At 33.2% G+C, this 23999-nt stretch overlaps 1 protein-coding gene and 1 long non-coding RNA gene across 2 annotated transcripts; one reads left to right on the top strand and one right to left on the bottom strand.

Moving 5' to 3' along the window:
- Positions 1 to 13354: 13354 nt before the first annotated feature.
- On the bottom strand, positions 13355 to 14341 carry LOC133179938 (uncharacterized). The gene has a single exon (XM_061314613.1). It carries the CDS (start codon positions 14339 to 14341, stop codon positions 13355 to 13357), a length of 987 nt encoding a protein of 328 aa, XP_061170597.1.
- Positions 14342 to 16548: 2207 nt separating this feature from the next.
- Positions 16549 to 23990, top strand: LOC133179769 (uncharacterized). The gene is made up of 6 exons (XR_009720150.1): positions 16549 to 16589; positions 20335 to 20425; positions 21229 to 21301; positions 21457 to 21512; positions 22913 to 23006; positions 23925 to 23990. It is a non-coding gene; the product is annotated as an uncharacterized LOC133179769 (long non-coding RNA).
- Positions 23991 to 23999: the final 9 nt, after the last annotated feature.

The raw sequence follows: 23999 nt of genomic DNA, 5'->3' as shown, positions 1-23999 counted from the left end.
ACGGTTGCTATCGGAAAAAACGCGTTCATTACTGCTATCCGAACATTAAGCGGCTGCTATTGGGAAAAAAATGGAGGAAATGGTAAGTATTTTTCTTCGCTGGCTTAAGAAAAAGATAAATAATTCAATTATTATGGTTTAACTGCTTTATTATAAATCTTTTACGGAACTTTACTGATATTCAGAAACTGACATATTTATTTGATTTTGTAACTTGATAAAAGATCGTTGTTTTTTAAGCGAATAATTGTTGAAAGCTTCAGGCACATGGAATATTATCTCATTGGCGTGAAAATATGGGTTTTTTTAAAGAAAGTGAATTGACAGATTTTTATATATTTGTACAGCAAATTGCTTAATCGCAAGTATTGCCTATACTTTTATCATTTTTTAGAACTAAAGCGTTTTTTCTTGAAGAAACGTGTTAGGCTTCTATTAGACAACAACACCGGTTTCTATCGGAATTGCAACTTTTCGAATTTTCTAAATGTGCACTTTGAATTTTATTCTTTGTTATCAATTGATTGTCGTATTTGTGTCATTTTTGCAGTGGTATATTATATATGAGATATATAATTATCAAGATATATTGTTTTAAAAATTCTATTTATTCAATTTTTTACTCGTGTAATTACGCCGCAGGATTGGTTAGTGTTCAATTTGTGTCGCAAAGTTTACACGAGCGATCTTATTTACATGTTTAGCCGGTGGTGTTTTTAAAAACAGGTCCGTAATAAAAAGCCACCCATCTAAGAATGGTTTGTCGATCGTAAATAATTATTTTAAATGCCTGTAACCCCCCCTTTCAAAACTTTCTGCTTGTCATTTTTTTCAGACTTTTTAATGTTTATCTCAATTATTCTTTTGCACCCCCCTTCTTTCTGCATCTTAAAAATGTACGTACCTCCAATATCGCCGATCCAGCAAGAAAGGGGGGGGGGCTGTCAAAAATTACAATTGTTTGTTCAAAGTAGATTTTCCCATGGATTACATATATGATATATCTAATATATACATGTACATTATTCTACTTAATGATTTTAATTATGTTACTTTACATATTTCCAGAATTTTTGATCTGAAATGTCAATTCTTGGAGTTGAATTTATTGAAGAGCGGACTGAATCCCATGTAGAAGAGACACCAGCCTCAACTTCAAAACAAACTGTTTCCGACGACGACGAAGGTTTCACAAGTAGCACTTCAATGGGGACCGAGAATATAATTCAATGAGAATCAACAGAAACTATAGAAGTAGTGGTGGACACCAATAATAATAAGTCATTCAAGACCTTTTCCCTTTTCTTGCAGCTACTGCAGAAAAACATCAACAAGCTATAATCGACATAAGATATTGCACACTGGAAAAGGTCACCAACGCAATAAATGTAACAAAATTTTTTATTCAAGATTTGATTTAAATGATCATATATTGACCCATAATGAAGATAAACATTTTCGGTGTAATTTTTGTAGCAAGGCTTTCAAGGCAAGAGGTGGGTTAAATTCGCATAAAGCAGATTATAAGTACATCTGTGACCACTGTGGTGAAGGTTTTATATACAAAAGTAACTTTGAAGGACACAAAGCAAGGCATGAAAATCGAGCACCTTTCCAGTGCAATGTTTGCAACAAAACCTTTAGATATAAAAACAGTCTTGTTAGGAATGGTTGTGGCTTGATTAAAAAATTTAGTTGTGACAGCTGTGGGCAAAAATTTAAAGCTAAGCGGTACTTAATGGACCACCTTCGTGCTCATATGAACCCCGAACGTTTCCAATGCTCGACCTCTGGAAATTGTTTCAAATACCGAGGATCTTTTTACCGACATAGAAAACAAACTGGACACAAGATGATGTTAGTGCCGGTGAGAATGTTAGTATGGAAGACTTTACATGGAAATCTTCATTATGAAAAGTTTTTCCTTTATTTATTCAACAGAGTAGTAGTAAAGGGTACATTATACAGTGAACATTTTTTTTAAAAATTAGGTCAAGGTCATAACTTTATGTAGGTCAAGGAGGTCAAAGCCCAAGGTCATACCATTTATCAGTCACAAACCTTGAGACATATTAGGTCAAGGTCATAACCTTCAACAGTCACTGACCTTGATACATCAATTAAAATCTTGGTTCATAAACTTGTATATTAGGTCAATGTCATAACATATTAGGTCAAATTCAAGTTCATAATAAAATAGGTCAAAGTCAAAACATTTAATATTCAAAGCGCTTCATACATATTAGGTCAAGGTCATACCATTCAATAGCTTTTAACCTTGAGACTTCGATTTCAACCTCAAGGTCATCAACCTGAAATAAAAGGTCAACAGCAAGGTCATAACAGTTAAGATAATTTAAAGCCTTGCTATAAATTGGAATCCAGCTTTTTAACGTTTTAGACTGACATGTTTCCATTCACCAGCAAAGCTTTAGTAAGTATAATCTTATACATCATTTTCTGTATTTTACATTTTTCCCATAGAGGTGGTCAGTTTTATTAAACTTGTAAATATCATCGGTTATTTGACAAATCAATTTTTCAAACATACTTTCTAAAATATTATAATGTACATGGTAAATTATACAACTCAACTCCAAGGTTGTCAATTCAATTTTCATATGCTACAAACAATTTAGTTGTTCTAATCTTCGTTGTGTTCAGCGCTGAACAATAATCTTCCCAATTTAAACATATCTTTGATAATATGAACCCTTAATAATTTTATTAGTTTAAAGACACAAGATTTTTTTTAAATATAATAGTATTTGATTTATTGTATTCTAAGATTATCATATACAGGGCAATTTTTAATATAAAATTGAATTCATCTGTCTCTAAGAATATGGAGCCGAGAAATTTCCTTATAATGACAGTATCCCTCGATTATTTTGATAACCCCTCTATACTCCCTGTTAGTAGAGGAATCCCAGTTCTTTGATGAACCCTGCTATTTTAATTCTTAGTGACAACCTTGCAAATCGTACATGATAAGAAAATCGGACAAATGTATGAGAATTTATTTTTTTCTCAATATTTTTTAATTATGACAATTACAAAGATATTATAATCGGAAACACAATTCATATAAATCGTTAATCATTATACTCGATCATTAAAAGTAATTGCACTATACACATGTACATTTATTGATTTTCAAATGCTTATTTTATCAACGAATTTTACTAACAAAACTAAATACAATGTAGTTTTTCTTGTCTGAAATATGGAGATAATGAACAGTTATCTCTCATGATAGAGTTTGGAGCGGTATTCTCCGTTTACAGTTTTTTTCTCACGTAATCTTTAACATATGTTATGAGGAAAGTCGTCTGTGCCAAATCTGCCTGTATGCAACTAATGAGCTCGTCAACCGCCTCTAATTCCTCATGAAGTGGTTGGGATGATGGCTTCTCTGGTGTCGCGCAGCGTCTATTAAGTGCTGCATATTTTGTGGCGTTATTTCTTCTACAATAAAAAAATAAAGCTCGATGTAGAATTATACACTTTTTATATGTTTTTTTCATAAATTTTTCTGTATAAAAAATCAATTATTAAAATCAAATTTAGCTGTTTTTTACATTACAATAAATCATTAAGAAAGATTTGTTTAATCATAATAGTCTCTAATCTTTATAGATTTTTATAACAGTGGCGAAGCTGCCATTAGACACTTAAGGCACGTGCCTATACTTAAAATTTTCCGAAAGAAAAGTAAAACCAAAACTGTAGAAAATAAATATGACTTCATATATTTTTTACCATTGATATAGTCTCATATATAGATTACCTGTGTATAAATTATAATCGGCAGTTTCTTTGCAAGAATTCTAATATTCAGTCTTTGGAATTTTTACTTAATCAATAATTAATTAACTTGCAATTAACTTTTTATGGCTGCACATCCGAATTTACCTCATCTTTGTGGATGAGGTAACTATTTCTGAACAAACTTAAACTTGTTCATTTAATATTGATTTTATTTTGTCTCTCTGGCTATTTTTTGAATACTTTTTACATTAATTTCTTCTTCGTGTTCTAATTTTAATTACGCCAAAATATATGAAAATTCTCCTACCTGGACCTTGCCTTCTCATCGTACAATGAGCCTTTACTTCATTAAAGACCTATCTACGCTCTTGAATTAAGTTATGAAGGTTTTTTTTAATTTACAATATCGGTTTAAAAAAAGTGTGTTTACCTAAATGCCTTCAAAATGGATTGTTCCATGGCATGCTGGTTTTCTTTTTTCTGTTGGCGCGGGTCTCTTGTCTTTTGGCGTGGATCTCTCGTCTTTTGTTGAACTGGCACAGAACGCCGCGGCGAGGTTTGAACTGGCACAGAAGTTTCGTCCTTGTTTTTTCTGAATAAAAAAAAATGTGATTCAATATTTTTGCTGTTTTAGAAGAATTCAGTTACTGACATTGGGAAATATGTGGAACTTTTAATTTTTTGATAACAATGAATTAAAGTTTAGCGATAACATTATATAACAAAATTAAAAAATATCTCGGACGAGTTATTTGAATAGAACTAAGCATAAATAGCAAAGATGAGAATTTCTATATAATTTACCTGAGCAGAGTTAACAAGATCGAGTCTTCAGTTTCGCTCAGTCTTCTTTTTTTGGTTCTGCCTTCAGACTGGACGTGCGTCTTGGGGTTGTTAAGCCTTTGTCGATCTGAGTTGAAATTGTGGTCTGTGTAGTAGGGGCAGAGGAGGATGCCATGGTTTGGATCTGAACAGGTGTACATGTGGTGGTCTGACTTGGGATAATATTTTCCTGTTTAATCTGCACGATAGTCCCGTCATCCCCGGTTAGAGCAAAGTAGGGATCAATCGGAGAATACTCCGGTTCCAGAATGGGAAGTGCCCAATCTGTTCCTAAGTCGAGCCATTCTTTTTCAAAGTCATCAAATGACCTTGATGGGCTAGATGTGTGCTTCTCATCCCTAGGTAATAAAAGAAAGATGCACACTTCAAAATATCTGCTCTAATTTTTGAAAAAAAATATTGTAGGAAAGTATAATAAACTGAAAAAATATTAAATGAAATAAATAAATTTTAATAATATCCGAGAAAAAAACACAACAATTACGAAGTTGCTTGTTCGCTTTTAACGGTGAAGAAATTTTTTTAAGAAAATAAAAAAATTCTTTTGTCAACCAATTTTATTGTAAATCTCTAAAGATTTGTCGCAAAGGGAATAGCTACTTGCGTGAATTTATTATAAATAAACTTCTCTACTTTCAAGTAATAAGTAACAAACTAAAAATACACAAACACAAAAAAATGAGGTAGTATTTTCACAATCAAATCTTCTATCTGGTCATAAAAAACAAAACAAAGCAAGTACTTACAAAATGTCCAGAAATTTCTCTGCCATGATCACAAAATAAGACGTTTTCAAAACAGATATTTGGAGTCTTGCAGAATTCTCACGTAGTTTGTATACGCAAAGGATCAAATAGTACTGAGAGACAAAAATGTATCATATTTTATACTCATTTTAAGTTTACTGGGTGTGGTTTTAGGGGATGTATGTATTTGTGAAATCATTAGCTAACAGAAAACAATTCCCTATAAGGCTATGTTCTATGGAGAACGAAAAAAAAAAAAAAAAACTTGGTCAACTCTTTTACCTCCCATCAGGACCAAAGCGTCACCTTAATTCTTATGCTCTTTGACAAAGGGCATTAGCGCGGTTCTCTTGGCGTTCCCAGAATTAAAAACAGACGCAAATTTTATTTGATGAAAGGCGTGTGTTTTTCTTTAATGAGAGTCACATTTATTAAAAGGGTTGTTTGGGTACTTTTTATGACCTGCTTTTAACTTAAAATCGGTGCCCTAATTTACTTTTAAAAACGCAATGCTCATTTTTTTTTTTTTTTTTTAAAAATACATATATGCTTTAACATAATAAAAATTATGTGATGTACACAGTATCATGAATTCAACACTTGTAATGAGAGAGAGAGAGAGAGAGAGAGAGATTTTGTTTAATTTAAATATACATAAGAACTTGTTGATAGAAAAAAAATACGTGTATCAGTTTTTGACATATTGTAATAAAATCATGTCAACTCTAAAATGTATACGGGCCAATGTGATTAAAGAGAGATGAGGGAAAGGGGGGGGGGGTTCAGGCCAAGATATGTTTGATTATGTATCAATCTTGTGTTTTGTACTAAATGCATGCGTATTTAATTTAGAACAAACTGGAAAACTGGAAAAAGTCAATTAATCAATCCATATAAAAATTTCAAAAATGAAAATTAAAGGATCTATAATTGATCTTTACGTATGTATTACGCAAGATAACAATAGTTGCCGCGCAAAATGTCACGTGAATAAAAAAAATCACGCGGCCGAAGCCATTCCGTGAATCGAAATCATGGACGTGAGGAGAGTGATGATCTTGGTCATTTTTTCACTTAGGAATGCTGCATTACCATATGACAATTGTACAAAGTGTTGGCCAAATTCATTTGGAATAGCTAAATGTGTAAGACCAGTAAGAAAATGTATACAGTTTATGGGATTTGTCCGAGACGTAACTCTATTTTCGTGCACTACCAAAATGTTCGACACTGACGGAAATTTGCTCCGCGCGGATGTCACTTTCAGGGACAGAAATGGTCAAGAGTGCAAAAGTAAGTATACTTTAAATTTTCAACTGTTTCGGCATTCTGTATCCAGACTTGTTTCCGCTACCCTCCAACTTTTATCCTCTGTCAGCGTTTGGTTTACACATTCTGGGGAAATAAATTGTGAATTTTTAAAGTGAAAAGAAAAATATCTTATTTATTAGTGAAAAAGCGCATGTTCTTTATGATATTGAATTAGCGGAAGACAACTCTGGAAACAGATTCGGTAAACCTTGAGGGTTTCAGAGGAACGGCATCTACCGAGGTTTACCGAATGATTTACGCTTTTTGGTGTAGACTGGTCTGTGACCTACATTTATTGGATACAACTCTGCAAAAAAGTTCTGTTTATTAGAATTGATATCTTTAATTACGGCAGGAAAACATAAATCGGTTTCAGAAGATGACTCATTGATCGAGTCAGCAGATAGTCTCGTTCAACCAGACGCTCGGCTTTCTCCGTAAATCTCCGACAAGCAGAGATTTACGGAGACAGCCAAGCATCTGGTTGACCAAGACGAATCCTGATCACCTTTTGTTGTCGGGTTCGGAAAACGATTAACAAATTTCGTAACTACTCGTTCATTTCAAGGTGTCACACCGGTAATTGTTTTCACTATAATATAATTCTATATAGAATAAAAAATCGGTAAAAATCAGGTATTTGTTTACATGAAAAAATATTCAAATCGGTGCTTAAAGAAGGAAGAAGATGACCGAGTAGTAAACTTGTGTTTGCACACATAATTAAATGTTTGTTTATTTTGCTATAGTTCATTTCGAGGGAGATGATGGTAGGTCTACCACCTCAAGCTCAACCCCCCATGGTATGGAAAGTCAAACCACTGCAATTACAAGTGAGAAGCCCCAAGTGTCCGAGTCCCCAACGACTACACTTAGTGAACTTAGTCAGGTCAATTCCTTTTTAGGCAGGACACCAAAGATTCAAGGTACACACACACACACAATTTCTCGGAAGCGTTTTTAATGCTTTACACAGTTTAAGAACGATGACAAATGGTTTTGTAAACAAGTTAAAAAGAGACAAAAAATTATTTATTTTGCTTCAGTTCATTACGAGGGAAATGATGGTAGGTCTACCACCTCAAGCTCAACCCCCCATGGTATGGAAAGTCAAACCACTGCAATTACAAGTGAGAAGCCCCAAGTGTCCGAGTCCCCCACGACTACACTTAGTGAAGTTAGTCAGGTCTATTCCTTTTTAGGCAGGACACCAAAGATTCAAGGTACACACACACACACACAATTTCTCGGAAGCGTTTTTAATGCTTTACACAGTTTAAGAACAATGACAAATGGTTTTGTAAACAAGTTAAAGAGACAAGAAATAATTCAATTATGTGTCAACAAGTGGTATGAATATGAAATATTGATTCCTTTTGTTGTATTTTATAATTAGTAATTGTTTATTTTAAATCTAGATTTTGTTTCAATTTTCAATAAAAAGATAAGTAAAGGGAAAAAATAACTAAACAAAGGCACTGAATAATTAATTCTATATAAATATATATATTTGTTAGAAACTAATATAATATAGGAATTGACATGAGATCTGTGTTAAATTTTTTAAAGATGTTAGTGTTCTACTACTGCTTTTACAGCTCGGCGTATGGCAGTGACAAAAGATGAAGTTCAAGACTTAGGGTTGTTTGAAGAACCTGAAACATCAGGTATGTATGTGAACTGGATTTACCTGTGTTTAGGTATAAATTTTCAGTAAAGATTAATTAAGGAAGAACATAACCAAAAGAAATCATTTATGAATTTCATGGAAGTAAACAAAATTCAAAAGACAGGAAACATGTAATAATAATACATTGTAAACAACAGTTTAAGTCTGAGGTAGTATATTTTGAATAAATGTGATTATGGATTTATCAATCATGACACTTCAGCATACTTTTCAAGTTTTAGCAATATAATATGCTTTTACAAAAAGATATACAATTTTTTTAAAATTTTGAATAGGATTATTTGCCTGGGGAGTAGTGACTACGCTTGCTATTATTCTGATTTTAATAAGAAGACTATTGATGTCTCAGCTACAATGTCACTGCTCCCTCCGCAATCAACAAACATCAGAACAACAGTCTCCACTACAGACATCTTCCGTGTAAGTGCAAGACAATCCTGTATACACACCACCAAGCACTGTAAGCTCAACAAGACCTTTGGTTTCGAATTCTCCACAAGAGGAAGCCATTTCCTCCCGCACAAGGTCTAAGGCCTTGAGAAAATTGTCATTGTAATTGGTCATGTACCCTGTATATCCATTTCTAAAAAAAGAATGTCTTTTGGGGAGAGGGTACAATTTTGTTTCATTGTTTTTTTTTTTGTAGATGTTCACTTGCTTTTTTATGTACTGATACATAACTTTTCATATACCTATCTGCAAGTGTAGAGTGTGTTTTTAAACACGTTTACTAATTTTTTTTCCAGCTTTTTGTGAACTGGTATATACATGTATCTATATATAAGTGAAGAGAGTACATAAATGACAGGATATATTGTAATGTTGGAAGAACCCATCTCTGAGGCTTGAAACCTTTTTCTATGACAAGTGTTTTTATTAATATTTTTTTTCATACTGACTAGATAGGTAGTCATATCATGTTGAAATACCTCAGTTGTGCGGGTTTTTTAGTTGAATTTTTTTATTGTAATTTGATGAATTACAAAGTGGATCTGTGTTATCTTGCTTAATGTCATATGGTATATGTTGAAATACCTCGAAGGAAAGAGTATGAGCCATTTTTATTTTAGTATTATGTTTTTTATGTTTTGGTTTTCTTAACATTCCTATTTTGTATTGTCCATTAACTTGCAATTTTGAATAGATAATATGGGTTATGAAGAACAGAATTCGGGGAGGAAAAGATGTCTTGGTATAAATGCTTCCAACAAAAAAAAATGCAAAATCTTTTTATGAGTATAATACAAATGACTTTTTTTCTGAACAAAATAATTTTCTATGAAAAACATTTATTACACTAGTCAGATAATACCACAATGAATTGTGAAACAGCAGGGTATTTTTTGATTTTTGAATTGTATAGGTTTTTTTTTATGTATTAATCATTTTAATGTTTTTTTTAGAATCTTAAAGGAAAAATTAAAAAAAATTTAATTTCATTTATTTAAGCAATGCACAATTTTCAATTGAACTGCTATTTAAGTATACCATCAGACATTTTTTACTTCCATTTTTTTATCTTCATATTTTTTTAATGTTGCAATATAACTTGGTTAGTGAGATTTTACATTTGTTTTTCTTATTCTCTTTTAAAACTTTTTTTCTCCTTTTTTTTAAAAAAGTAGTTGATATCTCTTTAAGGATCACAATAAGTTGATCTAGTTTAAAGACAATCAGTAAGAATTTTCTTTGAAAACCCCAAGTTTTAAAAAAAATTATTTAGCTTAAATCGTTGTACACATTTATATAAGGTTTGGAACAAAATGTAATGTTTAATAAAAAATACACCACAATGATTGGCAAGGGGAAAAACCATTAGACTGTTTACTTGACGTACAATCCAACTTGTATATTTTGTCAATAATATTTTTTAAAACTTGATGTTTTAATTACAGCCAGAAAAGTTGTAAATTTTATTGTTTTATTAAACTGTTTCTAAAATAAAGAATTAGTATTATCATTTTAATGAATTGATGCCAGTAAATATAAGATATTCCCAGTTTTGTTCTAAAGAATACAAATTGTATTGCAGCATGTGTTAAAGGATATAGATTTGATTTGATAATGACAACAAAATTTCTAGAGATTTAATTTTCATTTTTTTTTAAAACTCAAGTTATGGCAGATGACAGCCTTTTAAAAGAAATCCTGAACTCCTTGAATGATCCGGAAACTGTGAAGTTTTTTGCTGCAGCCAATAGTCTTGTTGGTGATGCTGAGGTTGAGAAGCGATTAAGAGAACTTGAATGGGAAAAGCATGTTGATACGTTGTGGCGTGAGGTTCTACCAGACATTGAGACCCCAACAAAAAGACCTCGACAAAATCTGCATGATGATGACCAATTATCTAATAGTGGGCAATTGGGGGCTGGGGATCATTCTAGCCAAGAGAGTAAATTGAAACCCTTTTTCATATGGAAAAGAGACACCAGAACGTTTAAGAAAAATTTAGCCCGTGACACTTCGTTCAAAGTGAAATTCAATGAGCAATGGCAGGGGGAAAAATTACTAGATATTCAGAACAAATTTCAAGATATGTTCGATGACCTGTTGTCACAGGCCAAGGGACATGATGCAGTTTTAGGAAGAGTGGTACTCAGTCATCCGAGTTTGAACAACCCTATTGTGGTTCCCCTGCAGCCATGGGAAAACCTCAATGCGGAAACTGTGATGTCGGAGATCACTAAAGTATTGAATTCAAATGAAGGTATACCTGTGGATGAAAACCTGCTTGTCACTATAGGGTCAATTGATTTGCCAAAAGGGGGTGGGGGTGCAACAAAATTACCTATTACATCCCTTTTTGGTCCAGAGAATAGTTTAATGAAAAAAAGAGCAATTTTTTATGTGGAAAACGATAACAATCTTTGCATGGCTATCTCAATAGGCCTTTGTTACCTTAAAATGTGCAGGAAAGTAAACGGCAATACATGGCGCCACTTAATCGGGAGTGATACAGGAACGATGTTAGATCTTGCAATCAAGCATCAAACTATCCCAAAATCATATTATGACAATATGTTAAAAAAAATCTCGTCGAAAAATGCAAACTGAGATGGCAATCCAGCTTTGTGAAAAAGCTGGCGTGCCTACCACGAGGTATTTGGGTTTAAATGACATAGAATCATTTGAAAATTTGCTCGATGTCTGTATTAACGTCGTGTCGTCTAGAGTAGGAAACAAGTTTGTCAGGGTGACGGACGACCAAGGAAAACCCCGCCTCTATTTGTATCACGTGGAGTCGGAAAAGGAAAAACATTGGCATGGCATCGCAAATATACAAGGCTTTTTTAAAAAGTCGTATTTTTGTCACACTTGTTTAAAACCATACAAAGAAAAATACCAACACTCCTGTTCGACCTCCTGTGACGTGTGTTTGCATGATCACTGTCCAGAAACGGATATCCGATTAGGATGTCGTTCTTGCAGTCGTGTGTGTCGGTCACTTGAGTGTTTCAATAGACACAAGGTAAGCAAAGTGGTAAAAAATGACAACATTCCACCAACATTGAACTTGTTTATTTAGTTGAACCCTAAAACAATTTGGTTTGTTGTCAAAATATTCCAAACTGTCTGTTAACGTCAGTATCATACGAACGCTCATCTAAAATAAAGCAACTTCTTGTTCGGTTCTTCTATTTATTTACTTTTTTCAAGAGAATTCTCTGAAATCCATGAGTTAAATTTTTTAGGCCAACCCTCCCACTTGACGTACACCTCTGTGTTTTTTCCACGTTGTCTTTTCTTAAGAACTTTTTCAACTCTATACAGAATATCATCCGACTTGAAAACTTTTTGAAGTTCTGATTCATAAAAAATGTACCATCTATACCATCTATTGGGTCATCTGCTAAATCGTTTATTTTATATACAGAAATTCCGTCCCTCTTGTAACGCTGACTTATTCTAAAGAATTCTTCCGTCCATTTTTGTTGATAATCTTTCTGGAATGGGTGTTTAATCTGAGATATACGTACATTATCCCCTATCTTGAACTTGAAAGTTGACATTTTCTTTTTTCTCTGTTTACTCTTCACCATTTTGTTTTGATTTTCTATATTTTTGGAATCAGAGCGAATCTTCTTTTTTCCAGCCAGATAGGCAGATAATCTTATTTCGTCGACATTTTGAGGGTTTACTTCTGAGGGTGTTATTCCACCCAAAGATCTATGAGGTCGCTTATTGTAAGTTTTGACTAAATCTTGTAAAACGTCTAAGTACCGATAAGTTCTATTTTTAAGAAAATAACGATACATTAGGTTTTTCATAGTTCGAATAACTCTTTCAGCATAATTTGCTTTTGTTTCATTCTGAGTGTATATGTTACTGATATTCTCTTTTTGTAGAAATGCTTTAACCCAACGATTTTTGAATTCACTTCCTTTATCTGTTCTTAATGTGTTTGGTTTTCGTCCTGTTTGAAAAGTTTTTTTCAAACTATCAATAATGGTTTGATGGTGCTTATTTTTCAAAGGCACCACAAACAAAATCGACTGAATATATCTATCAACACAAACAAAAATTGAAAACCATCATTGTGAGAAGAAATGTTGCTAACATCAGCCAAATCTCCGTCCCACATAGAGTCAATCGTGTCCACAACTACCTTCGAACGAGGAAATGACCTACGAATAGGTTTAAGCAGACTGTAGGGGTCCTCATTGTTCAAAAATTGTCTAATTTTTTCTCTTCCAATTTTGTGTTTTCCATCGTTTTTAACAGATTGGTATAGCTTTTCAGGACCTGCAAAAGCACCAGGATTTCCAGGCGTGTAGTATAATTTTCTCAAGTAATCCGTGTATTTTGACATACTGGATCTAAATGAGGTTTTACTTCTATTTGTGTTCTCTTAAATACCAAGGTAATAACCACGCAGATATATCTTAATATACAAACTTTTATTAAACGATTTTTAAAAAATTCACATATACAGAGTACGTAAACATGTAACTAAATATAGTACATCAAAGTCAGCATTTTATAAAGATTTAAATTATTCAATGTCATTTTCGATTATTTGTAAGTCTTGTACATCATCGACGTTGCATTCTAGGGATACATTGTCAACCTGGGATTCGAATCCAAAGGGAGTACACTCCGGACAACTTAGCATACCAAGTTGGTTTTGATGTGAATCACTCAACATACACAGTTCTACGTCATTAAGCTTGGGAACATATTCTTTCATTTCATCAACAACTTCTAATAGTTTGATCAGCTTATGTATGTTTAGAGTAACGCCTTTCTTGGTTGGTATTGGTTCCTGTGCGTCGACTGGTTTCCAAAAGTGTCTTATGTCCACTGTGGAATAAATAGGATTTAGGGATACGTAAACACCCCCACCAATATGCCATTTCATTTCTCCATCTCTGTTGGTGTTTTGTAGGTAACTTGCTATTTCTGGTAGAAGTGACTCAAATTTCAGCCATCGGGCAAGAGGAAATGTAACCCCTTTCTTGGTTGGAAAAAAACGACCATTGGACACTGTAAAATGGCGAATATGAATATTGATATTTCCTTTGAAAGGCGTAACGGTCAGAGAAAGGTCATTAAAGTCATCCAGGTTAAACCGACATCGTGGCTCTTGCGGCTGTTGGCGTTTGTTGAGTTTATTCTTCGATTCTTTGCTTAAATTTGGTTTTTCCGTCATGTTCACAACCAAAGATCGGGCTGTGGCTAGCTTCTTCTCGTATTCGGTCATTGTACTGTCTTCACCAATCAAAACTTTGGAGAGTTCGTTTTGGTCAGCTTTCATCAATGCAACTTTAAGTCCTGTAAAAGCTCTTTTTCCTCGACGTAAGATGATGCTGATCAACTTTCTGTTGCGATCATAACTAGTTTTCTCAGCCTCTATCTGTTGTCTCATTTCACCTGTAATAATTCCCGAAGCAAAAAGATGTCCAGCAACATGGGTAGACATCATGTTCTTTACAAGAGTTGAGTAGTTTGCCTTGATAATGTCTTTATGTTTTTGCTCCATCTTCTTGCGTAAGGTAGAGTTAAAACAAAATATTGTGCTCCCTCTCAGGCGAAATCAGAACTGGTGATATATGCCTTCTATACCCGAGTTTATATAGGAATCAAATACAGTGACATAATTGACTGTATAATGTTCTGATTAGTAAAACATTTTCACAGTCACATAAGAGTGTCCTAACCTTAAATTATGACTGTGAATATTTTTTTTCCAAAGTACATTTCACAGTCACTAAGTATCTCCAGTATTTTGCTCCAATTTCTGAAGTAATATGGGTGATAAAACAGTCTCTATTTGTTGTATTCTTCTCTTAAAATGAGCTCTATTTATAGCATGTTCAATCCAAACTCCTTTCCGCTCCTCGTAAGGAATGTAAATTATATGTATGCAATCTCTAAACTGCACGTTTTTTTTCGGAGATTTTTCTACTCGCTGTGCTTTAAACATTACTATATTTCTGTGGTGGCTACTGATTGTCAAAAATAATTTTTTTTTAATTGAGACTGTAGCAAAATTGACTAAGGACAAAATTACATACATCGACATCACTTTTGAAGTGTGGGACTAGGTAGAGCATAACCGATCGCACTGCTTAGGAGGCTCACCCATAGTTCCGTACGAGTGTTTTCTGTCTGAAGAGAAAGATTTACAATTGCGGTAACGATAATTATATAAACCAACAGGATCTGGCAGAAATAAACGATTTCAGATTTGGGTAATTTTGCTCCCAAAAATTTCCAGTTTGTCGTTGAATCTTGACGTTGCTCCATTTTTTTTTATAATCTGCGATCAATTTCTCTAGGTCAGTGACTGTTGAATGCTATGACCTTGACATATGTTTTCATAGTCATTGACTGTTGAATAATATGACCTTGACCTAATATGTCTCAAGGTTTGTGACTGATAAATGGTATGACCTTGACTTTGACCTAAAATGTTATGACCTTGGGCTTTGACCTCCTTGACCTACATAAAGTTATGACCTTGACCTAATTTTTAAAAAAAATGTTGACTGTATAATGTACCCTTTACTACTCAGAGTTGAAAAACTGTACTTGACAAATGAATATTTTTTTAGTTTATGTGATTTAATTATCTACACAAGTAGTGTTCATTGTTACTTAAGAAAATTAATAAACGTACAAAGAAGGGCTTCAGCGTGAAAATTACAACCAAAATAAAAAAAATGCATGAAATATTCTTAAATGTTAAAAAAGAAAATGCTGAATAAACTTAAAATAATTTTAGATCAGTTTTGCTTGGGTTTTCATTACAACCGAAATATTTTATATTCTGAGAATGAAAATGTTTATGATGATTTTCCTGCAGAGGAATGCCCAAACGCGTCGTCGGTAAAATCTTTGATTCGTCACACTTGTGATGTTGACGTGTATTTCTTTGTGAGAACTGGTCAACAGACAGTTCATCCTTGTATATGTCAGTAGTTCCGTTAATTTATGCTCCGAAGCATAACTGCGCCTTATTTACATCTAGGACTTTCTAAATTGAACTTCGCACCTGATAAAGCAGCGCCTGTACACTGCTTATAGCATACACATACTTCGACTTTCGCCAATCTGTCCCCCCCCCCCCTAAGGATTTTTTTTTTCAAAGCAAATTCTTGCTTTAATACCAAATGTCGCAGATCCTTTAGGCGCATAGACAAAACTTCCTATATGTGTTGTAATCTTTCAATTTTTTTCAGTCTTTTCCAAGTTAGCCCAGACTTGCACTGTCTCGTCAACATACTTTGTTTCATCGTCTACTCTTTTCTTTGACTCATTTAAAGATTCTGTTTCCTCATGGCCAAAAAGGTCTTGATCGCCCCACTGTAAATTTAAACCCGCGCAGCTAGGTTAAGGACTTCCATGTGGTAGAGCTCATGAATATCACGTGAATTAGCTCCGCCCATTTTTATAATTATTCATGAGAAAACTTTAATACGTGTTTTATTTTTATATACTTATTTATCTATACTTTAAAGATTTGTTTTGTATGGTTTCTTATAAATGTTATTTGTTTGTTTCGTTTTGATCGCTAAATCAGCTCCATAAATGTATTTTCTATGAAATTACCGAATGTCGTTTGGAGCTGATCTACGTCGGCTCGGCGCTTTCACCGTCTCGTCACGACTGGGGCTGGCAGGTGCGTGGGAAAAGCTTGTTTCTTCCAGTGTCCTGATGGAATTTACAACAAAATTGTTGCCTGACTTGATGGTAGATGCCGAATATTTGCAGGACAGAGTTTCATTGTAAGTTTACAATTTCATTTAGACTGTTAAACCGTGATGAAATGCGTAATTTTAAGAAAATTCGCCGGAATATTGTTACAGACCACGTGGTTCATATTCTTTTTGAGGGTTCTTCTTTTAAAAAGAAGTTGTATGATTTCTTTATAGTGTGATAGCATATACTGTACATTTTTGTTATTGCATAAAAGAAGATGAAGTGATATTTTGTGTTATTATAATACTCCGAACACTCAAGTTTATCATCATTGAAAAAGTTTTAAATACTGGGGCCCCATATGGGAAGTCACAGGAGTTCGCAATTTTATCAATTCACTCGATTGACCAAGTCATGAGCTATGCGTTAGCATAGCGAACAGGAATGCAACTGTTCGCTATGCTAACGCATAGCTCATGGCTTGGTCAATCGAGTGATTTTTATTGACTTTATTGATAAAATTGCGAACTCCTGTGGGGAAGTCTAGTTTTGTAGGATTCTGCACAAGATTAGCATTTATTGTTGCACTTTAAATGAAATACCCCATGGGAGTCTGAGATTCACTGTACTGATGGTGCACAAGAGTACAAAAATATGAACAAGTGCAACTCTAAAAAAAAAAAAATGAAATTTTAAGTAACAACAACTTGAACAAGCACTGTTTTATATGGATATATATATATTTTTGGTGTGTGTTTCAGCATCAATTTCAATTGTTTATAACTGAAGTCGCACATTGACATTATAAAACATGTTAAAGCTTTAATACACAATATTTTTATTTCATGTTTCACAAAGAGTACTGCTTTATTTTATTAATGTCAAATATAACTTCTTGTTATACCTTTTAAAAAAAAGTTTCTCTATACCAATCTATGCTTAAAAAGTCTATCAATTGCAATGTTTTACTGAGCGATTAGAAAAAAAAGATGTTTGACCGCAGAGATAGATATTGGAACGCTTACGTCACACAATGTGCTGAATGATAGCTAAATCTCATTTGCATTTATTGGAACAGTAACGGAATTGACCGAGTGTAACATCAGTTTACATCACGGAAGCTAGAACATACATGTACTGTATGTCAAAAAGAATCAAAATAAATAAAAGGTATAACAAAACATTTATTGACTGAGTTCTTGGGCAAAGTGCATTTTGTCAACCCTCAAACCAAACTGTTCTCCTTCAGCCTAATGGCCTCAGACAAACAGTTTGGTTCTTGGTTAAATAAAAAGCATGTTGACCTTGAACCCTGTCAATAAATGCGTAGCATTTGGGGGGTCCAATGTTCTTGTATTTTACAGGTCATGCTTATCCATGAACCTACATCCTGACAAATAAAATAATAATTAATATTTATACATTCAATTTTATTAAATCTGCTGAATACAGGAATTTTCCACTGCCCCATGTAGGGCCAAATTTATGTCCCATTGCCAATTGCAAAAACCCTCCTTTTTTCCTAAAAAAATGAACTGTGTGTTATGGTTGGGGTTGAAAATCAAAGGAATTACAAAAGTTCTGGGTGAAGGGCTAGACAAATAGCATTCCCCAATGCCGGGGACAACCAATTTCGTTTGGCAGGCAAGTTATTTGATGACTAGTACCTGCCTGCGGACAAGTGTTTTTCCAGTTAACAAAAAATCATATACTCAAATGTTGTTTTGTTTTACTGCTGTTAAAATATGAATCATAGCAGAGTATCTGTTTTCAATGCCGTTGATCATTTCATCGAACACTTGGTAGAAACTCCTCTAGAATTGCCCATTCAAGACAGAAGTAGAACACGGCAGGTATCAATATCATGTCAAAAAAGTTGAAGAGGGTTTTGGACCTTTCTTTTGTCAAAATGTAAAGTTCATGCCGTGAATACACAATACAAAAACATGTTGCTGTTATTAAATTGGAGGTATTGACTGGCGAACACTCACAGTCATGAAGTTGAACTCTTAATCGACATTAAGGAGTGTTTTTCATAACACAATAAGTCGCGGAGTAAGGAATCCCACCGTGGGATGTGGAGACGGGTCCTTCGGATGAGACTGTATGAACTGAGGTCCCGTGTTGCAGAATATGCTGGCACGAAAAAGATCCCTCACTGCTCAATGGCCCTGATTGCTGAGTATAGGTCAAAATTTGCAGCTCTCCACCGGCAAGTGGTGGCGTCTCCATACGAGTGAAAAATTCTCGAGTGGGACGTTTAACGATAAACAAACAAACAAAAAACATAACACCATAATGTAGATACAGATGTATTATTGTCATTTGAAAAATACAGAGGAATATATAAGTACATGTTTATGAATATACATTGACATGTCTATGTATTTAAAATTTTAAGTTTAATGATCAATGCACAGTGCAGATTCTAGGAAGTTTCCCTACGATTAGAATTTTTCCCTTTAATTTCTCCATGGGAGAGTTAGTGATTTTGGGTCAAGGTTGGTCCTAACAAACATTATTTGGCACATTTTATTTGCTGCACTGATTTTGTTCATTTTCATCATTGTTACTTTAAACCGAAGCATAGTCTAATAAGCAACACAGCAAATTATAAAAAAAAAAAAAGCAGATCAAAGAATAAAAAAATTTAAGACACTAGAAATATCAAATTATAAAATGCATGCTACAATTTTTTGTTAATAATTCAATGCTGAAAGTTGACTTTGTTGTTTACTTAAAATTCCTGTATCTTCTTAGGTTTTGAATTGATCAAAGAACTCTAAATCCCTTAATTGGCATCATGCATATGACAAGGTTTAATCTGAATAGTAATGCACATTTGTTTACAACCACTGTACAGCTGTACAAGTAAATGACATGACCTATTTACATCATGTGTTAAAATGAAAACATTTAGTTCATGTTTGTTTACAAACATTTTGCTGAGACCCTATATTTACATACATTAAAACACAAATTAATTTTTTATTTAAATTTTCAAATATTCATATTTTTAGCATGTTTAGTCTGCATCGCCCTGGAAATATATTTTTAGTCAAAAATAATGAATATAAATGATTGTTATTTACTAGCCTACAGCAAACATTTCAATCCCACAAAAACACACAACAGTATCCTAAGTGTATATCAGATAACCAACCACCTCCTTGTAAACCAAAATTAACGGTCAGAAAATTTAAACACCAGCCACCGTCCCACTCCAACCCCCCAAACCTCCATTCATGTATTCATTTGTATACAATAAACAGGTCATACAGAAAATTGTGAGAAATTTTTGAATGATTGAACAAAACCTTTCTATTGCTCGTGCATATATTAAAGTTACAAGGTATATTTAGAAGTAATGTAATCCATGTAAATAATCACACTAGAATTTCATTCATGTTTACTTGAACTTTATCAATATGTTTATCCATAGCATATATCATCTTTTTATGATCCAGGTGAAAGTTAATTATGGACAGTATTTCATGACAATACATAATGGACAAATAGATAAAGTATACCCATGCAGTGTTACATTTAAAAACTTCTTATGTAATAAATTATTAGGAAAAACAGTATCGTGCTTAATAAGTAAGGCATTTTTAGAGATCCACGTAAATTCTTTGAAAATTGATCATAAGACTTAACCATCTAAAAATAAATGTTCCAACGAAGTAACAGTTTCTCTGCCATTTTAATCAGAGGGACAGATTTTTCCTGCTCTTTACTTTCCAGCAACTCCCTGTGTTTTTTGCTGATGGAAGTCTGTAGTTTTGCTAATGCACGCTCGTATGATTGTTTAAATGATTTATCATTTTTCAGGAGTCTTCTGTACTTGATGAATTCGGCCAATACTGGGTCATTGCTAGGCAGGAGGGCTTTCACCATGTAGACTGTAGATTCTGTATCTAAGGTAAACAAAATATCCTGTGAGTATTTACTGTCTATCAACAGTACACTTGATTTAAATTAAAAATTCAAAAACTTCATTATTCAACAAGATCACAAAAGTATAGTAGATACCTGGTCCCTCTGTAAAAAGCCTACGCCTACATGGTTTTTTCTCATTGGAACAATCTGGAGAATATCAAAAACATTATAAACCATTCTCACAATGTCTGTGATAATTCTATGTTCAGGGTTGCATAATTATATTCAGGCTTTCTCCTTTTACTTGGCCATTCCGACAAATAACTGAAATTTTCTTGTTCCAACAAAATTTTTACTTGTCCAAAAAATTTTTTCAAAGTCGTAAAGGTTTCCTACGTGGCACAGTGGTTAGAGCATCTGCTCGAGAGTTGTGGAGTAAGGACCTGATCCTTACATCATGGGTTTGAATCCACCGCGGGATGTGGAGACCAGTCCTTTGGATGAGACTGTATAAACGAAATAAGTGTTGGCACGAAAAAGATCCCTCACTGCTCAAAGGCCCTGAGTGTCAAGTATAGGTATAAATTTGCAGCCCTCCACCAGGAAGTGGAGATGTCTCCATATGAGTGAAAAATTCTTGAGAGGGATGTAAAACAACAAACATACAAAATAAAGTCATAAAGACTGAAAGACATTTGAAACATAAATCTTTAATACATGTACCATTGCAAAAACAGATGAAAAAGTGCATTTTTTGTCTTCAATCTAAGAATAACAAATATGCACATGTATACACAGTGCTATTTATTATGTTTTTAAATTTATTTATATTTACCTGCATTACAGCTCACAACTGATGCTAATTCTCGTAATCGCTTGTTCTGCAATGGCTGCCCTTTTTCAACACAAACCCCTGAAGGTAATTTTACACCTGCAAATTCCAGAACTAAAAATTAGTATCATAGTGTTGTAATGATTTTTGCTAAAAATCATAAAATTGTAATTAAAGAGTGAACATGCCAACTATCAGTAGCTAATATATGCCTTTTATTTATTGTTAAGACATATTTTCAGAAACATTCCTTTGGAAAAGGCAAGTCTAACATAGAGAGAAAACAGAATGGCATCAGGTACTAGTTATTCTGTTTTTTGTTAAGGAAGATGAAAACACTGGAATAAATCAGAGAAAATATATTAAGAACTTCAACAGTTTACAATTTACATAATTTGTTTTTTAAATATTTTTTTTTATTATTATTTCTTTTGATAGTCAGTTGCTATGGTGCCTCTTATTTCTTCATTGACCCATTATATGATTTTGATAAGATTTATACAAGCAACATTAATACTTATAAGGTTTTGTTAGTGACTACCCACATTTCATGTATTCAGTGATTTTTTTTTTGTTTTTTAAACCACCACCCCCTCCTTTTGAATTGGGAAAAAATTAGCGACATTTTCTTTCAATTGGGAAAAATCATTTATAGTAAATTAGAATGCTAAAAAATACATAAAGTAATCAAACTAAGTAACAACAACAGATTTTGTTTGATTTTAACTTTGAATTTGATTTAAATTCAAATAATAATAATTTAAAAATATTAACATCAATATTCTATTGAATGTGAACATGGCTTATATTAGTCACATCTTGTAGCTTCTATTTTCTTGGAATTGCTTTATCTAATTTCATTAAAAAAAACAACAAAAACAGCATTTAGACTCATAATCTAGTAAACTGTCTTATATGGATAATCAAGTAAACAGTCTACTGTTTGTTTTTTCCTGATTTTAGTGAAACCCTATGTGTTGTCAGTTTCCTGTTATTAGCCTGACCCTCTGTGTAATAATGGCGGTCAAACCAAAATCATTATGTCAACATGCAATATCACTTGTATCTGGGAACTATTGACCAATTCATTGAGAATATTATAAGCTACTTATCTGCTTGTATGGATATCTACATTGTTTTACACATTCATTAATATGCATGGATTTGAAGTATAAAAACGTATTTACTCTAGTGTCAGCAAATTTAGCAACTTTTGTTCAAAATTAAAACATAATTTTCGTAAGTTTGAAATTGGGAAAAATATACTAATAATTGGGAAAAAATAGCTAATTTTTGTGAGGGGAAACAGACGAATATCGGTGGCATTTTGACCCCCAAAAAAATCACTGGTATTGGGTTTATCAATCTTAGAGATGGCTCTGCTTCACCTTGCTGTGTAAGATATCATATTGATCAACTCAATATATCTCTGTAGACGGTCACCAACAAAACCTTTAAATTGTTATTTTTTCCAATAACTAGTAACAGATAACAAACCCAAGGATCATGTGCATTAATTGTCTTAAAATATTTTTATTTTAACTTGATATGTATTAAAGAGCACTTTCTTTGAACAGTTTTGAAAATCTTGTTTGCATTAAGACATGAGTATAATGTTAAATTGTATGAGTAATGTCAAGATGATTTTCCTGTTGTTTACTTTAATCATTCTTTTATTTGTTTATTGTGTGCTTTTAGCTTTACCTGTATCTTGTCCACCACCATTGTTTGACTGTGACATTAGGGAACCCGCCGAATTTCCTATTCCTTTTGAGTCAACATTGTTTACTAGGTAAAATTTAAAGATAAAATATAGTAAAAAAGGGTTTCTGTAAGCATAGGAGCCTTGTTAGCTTTGCTGGTACTGATATTAATGTTACTCCTTAAATTTTGCCATTTATTTTGATTTTTAGACTTACCTGTGACTTTTTCACCTTCATGTGACTTATGGAAACCCCCTGACTTCTCAACATCTTTGTGTTCTTTATCCAGATAAACTGAAGAATAAAAAAAAAACTCTAGAAAAGAAAATTGTATGTTTTTAGCAAAGAGGAAAAAGCAAAGTCTTGGTACCATTAAGATTACAATTTTCAGTGTAAGAAGTACCTTTGTCTTGTTCGAAGTAATCGTTATGTGATATAGGGATACCCTTTGATTTCCAAATGCCTTCTTTGCCTATCTCATCTTGGTAAAATTAATAGAAACTCATTAATTGAATGTCTTTTTAAACAATTGATAAAAATTTTTGGTAGGAAAGTACATATACAGTTAACCTTGGTTATGAGGAAGCACAGAATCTTCAAATTTTGCTTCCCTTAAACAGAGATTCTTTATATATATATATATATTTTTATAAAGAACATAGTGTTATTCTTTGCCAAGATTCATATATGTGTTTTCCTATTATCAAGTGCTTCTCTTATAAGTGATTTCTTTATAATGGAGAGTTACTGTACCTATAAGTTGTAACATGCCTGAAGACTTCTGAATTATTTTTTTTTTACAAATACCTAAGGGTTGTTCACTGTCTTCTTCATCTTGTGACCTGTACAAGCCTTTAAACTTTCCCAGGCTTTTCTTGTGTACCTCATCTGAAAGAAAGTTTAAGAATAACACTCATTGATAACTATTCTTATCAGAGGATAAATGAAATATATCTTGATACTTGTGTCTATGCTCTGGTTCTGATTGTAAATTTGCATATTTGTAGAAATACCTGTCTCTTGTCCAATGCCATCACCATCATCACCACCATGACCATCACCAACATCATGACTATCACCGA

Source organism: Saccostrea echinata, unplaced genomic scaffold, assembly GCF_033153115.1.
Source record: "Saccostrea echinata isolate AGI-Se365-2 ecotype Australia unplaced genomic scaffold, CSIRO_AGI_Sech_v1 ptg000005l, whole genome shotgun sequence".
Taxonomy (NCBI): Eukaryota; Metazoa; Mollusca; class Bivalvia; order Ostreida; family Ostreidae; genus Saccostrea; species Saccostrea echinata.
The sequence above is the reverse complement of the archived record's forward strand: the minus strand, read 5'-3'. Positions and strand labels throughout refer to the sequence as shown.

Coding starts and splice junctions, on each gene's coding strand:
- LOC133179938 (XM_061314613.1), bottom strand. CDS start 14,341: ATGGAGCAAAAACATAAAGACATTATCAAGGCAAACTACTCAACTCTT.